General features: G+C 37.0%; 1 protein-coding gene across 15 annotated transcripts in view; it reads left to right on the forward strand.

The window, feature by feature from the left end:
• Window positions 1-5,000, forward strand: part of EHBP1 (EH domain binding protein 1) — a 363,403-nt gene that overhangs the window by 318,735 nt on the left and 39,668 nt on the right. For all 15 annotated transcript variants that reach the window (XM_043603483.1, XM_043603493.1, XM_043603482.1 and 12 more), the window contains one exon: window positions 144-267. In XM_043603483.1, coding sequence (XP_043459418.1) covers window positions 144-267 — 124 coding nt within the window. The remainder of the gene's footprint in view (window positions 1-143; window positions 268-5,000) is intronic.

The raw sequence follows: 5,000 nt of genomic DNA on the forward strand, positions 1-5,000 counted from the left end.
AGGGAGTTGCTTTTTCATACTAAGGGTGATACTAACGGTGTTATTTGGTTCTCTAGGTAAGTGCTTTACTAAGTGTTTGTAGAAAGGAAAAATGCAACTTACAAGTGATTTTTTTTTTCCTTCCTGTTTGTTCTCGTTAACAGAAAGGGTTCAAAGACACCAGTCAGTATGTTGTAGGAGAATTGGCAGCACTAGAGAATGAGCAAAAGCAAATTGACACCCGTGCCGCGCTGGTGGAGAAGCGCCTTCGCTATCTCATGGACACAGGTACGGTGCCCAATTACACTGTAAACAGTTTTGGCAAATTGAGCGTTCACAAACTCTTATAGAGTTTTGGAAGTGTGAATCTTTGAAGCCTGAATGTTCAGCAGAACTGCCTTGAAAATAAAAAGGCTGCGATTTGCAGCCACCTCTCTGGGCCCTGGTGATAAGAGTGCCTTCATGGGAAGTGATAACTCGCCCTGATACCGTGTGAGCCAGCACTATTGAACAGTGTGCTCATCCATGCAGAGTTGGAATACACATCTGTGCCTCATTGATATGCCACTGCTTAAAAAAAAAGTAAGATCTTCACTGTTCTACTGATTCATTGGGAAAAAAAAAAGATTTGGCCAGCTAAAGCCATGTACTGCATGAAACAGAGCACTATGCATAGGGGACGGCTCCATGGACTAGATCACTGAAATTTGAGAATACTATCTGGTTACTGATGCTCCACGGTTTTTTTTTTTTTTTTTCCAAGAGAACAGGTTTTTAAAAGTCTGTAATAGTTTGTGTCACAGTTGCATTTGAAAGGATTAAAGTATATGGGAAGGTTTATAAAAATGGGTTAGAGCAGCAAGTTAGCTCCTAACCAGAGGGTAGATTGCCATTTAATGCTGATTGCCAATAGTGATTGTATAGATCTAAGTGCAGAGTGAGCTACTGGGGAAAAAAAAAAACAGTGTATGTGTATATTTTAAAGGAATGTATGTATTTGTTTAAAATGCTGCTCCTACAAGAAGCGTAAAAATGAGAAATAAATTCAGATTTTTATACCAAATTAAAAGTAAATTATATTAAGAAAAAAATGTCAAAACATAAAGTGGAACATTCATTCCTTTAATATAAGTAATTTTTTACTTTTATTAGCCGTGTTAAAGTAGACTAGTAAAATGATGGTAGTAGATTAGAATTGGAAAGCTTTCCTGAACTTTTTCTTCTCTATTTGCCAAAAATATATTTACAATTAAAAAACTCCTCCAAAAATAAGCATTTATATGGGACATTTGAAAATGCCTACATTAGTGAAATCAGAACGTATTAGAACAGGAAGAGACCTTTGGCTTTATCTGGCCCAGTGGGTTTCAAACTGTGTTCTTTGGAGCCCTAAAGCTTCTTCAGAGGCATCTCGGGGCTGTCAGGACAATAAGAGAGCAGAAAGCAGACAGGCGTCTGGATTTCCTACCTTACTTCAAACAGAGCAGCTCTAAGTTTATTTATTCGAAATAGCAGACTTCTTGGAAGAGTTCATTTAAAGAAAAGGTTCTACTGCTTAAAATTTAAAACCAGAAAAAAAAAAACAAAAACAAACCAAGCACCTTGTCTTTTGAACACTATTGCCCAACCTTCTCATTGTACAGAGGAGACAGAGTTACAGGGAAAGCTCAAGTCACATAGATCAGTAAGTGCCCGACCTTGGACTGGAATTCAGGTCACCAGAACCCTATCACACAGGATCCTTCCCATTATACTAGATTACCTAGAACATATTTATTGTTGCCTTAACAACTTACATGTATGCTCAGTCTTGTACATTCATGTGAATTCAACAAGTATCCCATAAACTAATATATTGTTTCATATTTGCATTTTCCCTTCGGTTTCTAGGGGATTTTGAAAATATTAGTTATGTTAACTATATAAAAACGTAAATACTAGGTAGTATAATTTCTGTATACATTTTAAAATTATTACCTTTAAATATTTTGAAGAGACTAATTTTTTTAAACAAATTCTTTCAACACCTTTCCTCATTGTATTGGATAAATTAGATGTTACTATACAAGAAGCCTTGTGCCACTAGAAAAAAAAGCTACAAATTTGGTTTCCTTCCCTTTTTTCAAACTTGGAGCCTGATTTATTGAAGGTTCTAACCAAAACAGACTGAAATTCTCCTTCCCATCCCACATATTACCGCTGAAGCTTTGAAGTGGCCCCATTTCACCTATAGATCATTTATAATCTGAAAGATAGTCATGGACTACAGATTGATTCTAGCATCCCTTTGGGGCTTTATATTGCTTACTGCACAAGACAGAATCTGATCTAGACTGGGTTGGCTACTGCACATTCAGACTAAAATTGCCTCTGTTCCCCAGCTTGGTAAGCTCCAGCAATTACCCTGGACTATACTGAACCTCTTCCAGACCAAATAATTGTTTCTCAAGATTTGCGTAAAGCCTAGTTAGCATCTGAAGTAAGAGATAAGGTGTTAGAAAGAGAAAGTATATATTCATCCTTTTCCTTTTTGGGGTTCCAATGCTTCCAACTTTCCATTTATTATAGCAATTAGTACTTTTTCCCTGACATATTAGTTTGCTATGCCGTTTCTGAATCTCAGCCTCAGAATTAAGCAGAGCAGATGGTATCATATTCCTTACATGATGAAACTGAGGCTCAGAGAGGGAAATGACTCATTTAAGAAGGCCTGAGTAGTAATGGCCGAGTTAAGGCTTAAACTGGACTTTTTGGGTTTCCTAGCTCTTAAGTCAGTCCTCTTTTCCCACCATATGTTCTTTACAGAACAAAACATACTTTATCTGCTACTTCAAGTTTTATATACTTCTAGATACTGAGCATATTTCTTTATTGATTTGAAGCTCACGTATCACAAAATTGACCATTTTAAAGCATACAATTCAGTAACATTTAATACATTCACAGTGTTATACAATCACTACTATTTCCAGAAGTTTTCATCACCCTAAACAGAAAGTCTGTGCTCATTGAACAATAATTTCCCATTTTCTCCTCTTGTAATCCCCCTGGAATCTCTAATCTGCATTCTGTCTCTAGAAATGTGCTTTATTCTAGATATTTCATATAAGTGGAATCAAATAGTAGTCGTCCTTTAGTGTCCGGCTTCATTGAATTTACATAATGTTTTCAGGCTTCATGCGTATTATAACATGTACCACTACTTCATTCCTTTTTGTGGTTGAATAATATTGCATTGTATGCATATAACCACATTTTGTTTATTCATTCATCCATTGATGGACATTTGGGTTGTTTCCATCTTCTGGCTACTATGAACATTGTGTGCAGGCATTTCTTTGAATCCCTGTTTTTCAGTTCTTTGGGGTATATACCTAAGATTGGAATGCTGGATCCTATGTTAATTCTCTATTTAACATTTTGAGGGAATCCACTCACTTTTAAATGGGTTGCAAAATTTATTTAGAAGATAATTTTGCAGAACTGAGAATACATTTTCCAAAAGAAGCACTGTTATTAGCATCCTCCAGCCAGACAAACCCACAAAAACCTTTAATTTAAAATATCACTAGAGGGGCACCTAGGTGGTTCAGTCGGTTAAGAGTCCATGATCTCATGGTTCGTGAGTTTGGGCCTCACATCAGACTCCATGCAGAGCCTGCTTGGGATTCTTTCTGTCCCTCTTTCTCTCTGCTCCTCCCCCCACCCTTTCTATCTCAAAATATAGAAATAAGCATTTAAAAAAATGCTCTAAAAAATAAACAAAATACCACTAGAATAATGCTAGTAGTTGCCCTAGGCCTGACTCCTCAGTTCCCAGAACTTGAGTAGTTCTGGGTTTTAAGTATCAACCCCTTTAGCTCTGAAACTCTTGCATCTTGATGGGAACAAAGGTGGAGCCTGGATGGTGGCCTAGACCACTGGACATTTTTCCTGGCATGTCAGGAGAAGGCTCTAACAAGAAAGCAGCAAAGGAACGTAAGAGAGCACTTCAGTGGATCCTGCAGCAAGATGACAATATACCAGGGGTGAGAATGGCAGTGGCAGGGAAAGGGCCTGAGATCCCAACATCCATTTGGAGAAAGTATGTCATTGGCAGAGACAGAGCAGCTGTGGGGACTCATATGACTGGTTATTTCTGAAATTGAGTAATCCTAAACTAGCCTGAATACTAAATAACACGTGTGTGTGTGCGTGTGCTTGTGCGTGTGTGTGTGTGTGTGTGTTCTGCCATCCTACCTTGGGATCTGTAAAATTCTTATGCAAATACTAAAGAACTTTTTTCCATCAGTTCTTTTTATTCTATTTTTTTAAATTTCTACAGAGGAGGAACTTTTAAATACCTAGCACCTAAAGTTTAGAATGATTTATTTCTTTAGGAACAGTAAGACTTACTAATTAGAAACATGTGCATTCCAAGTTGACATTTTGTATGTAAGTTTGGTACTTTTTGTAGACTATCCACTACAAAAACCTAACTGACCATTTAAAAATATTAAATGTACTCAGGGAGAATAAGAATCAAAGAGTTAAAAGAAATAACTTTTCTACACATTCCTTAGAATGTTTCTTTACCTCAGCTCTTGAGGAGCCAAATGCAGCATTAAAGCTGCTTTAAAGCAGGAAATTGGGCCCACAGAAAAATAAAAATAAAATTATTTAGGTTGTTATTGGAAACTTTCCACTTTGAATCTCCAGAATTATCCATTATCTTTGCCTAAAGATGAAAATATTTGTAATAACCAGTATTTGTTGCATGCTTACTATGTCTGGCTCTATGGAAAATGCTTTACATACATCATTTCCTTGTTTTTCACAATGGCCCTATGAGATAGGTTCCATTAATAACCAAGACTATTAAAAATAGCATTTTTCAGTGAGGAAACTGAGGCCCAGAGAAAGAACTTGCCCAATTCATACATTTAAAAGTGGTGGAGTCAGGACCCAAACCCAGTTGGGCTCTGGAGTCCAACTTCCAGACACCACATGACATAGTTCCTGCTTCACCTCTCCTCTTTTTA

This window comes from Prionailurus bengalensis, chromosome A3, assembly GCF_016509475.1.
Source record: "Prionailurus bengalensis isolate Pbe53 chromosome A3, Fcat_Pben_1.1_paternal_pri, whole genome shotgun sequence".
Classification (NCBI taxonomy): domain Eukaryota; kingdom Metazoa; phylum Chordata; class Mammalia; order Carnivora; family Felidae; genus Prionailurus; species Prionailurus bengalensis.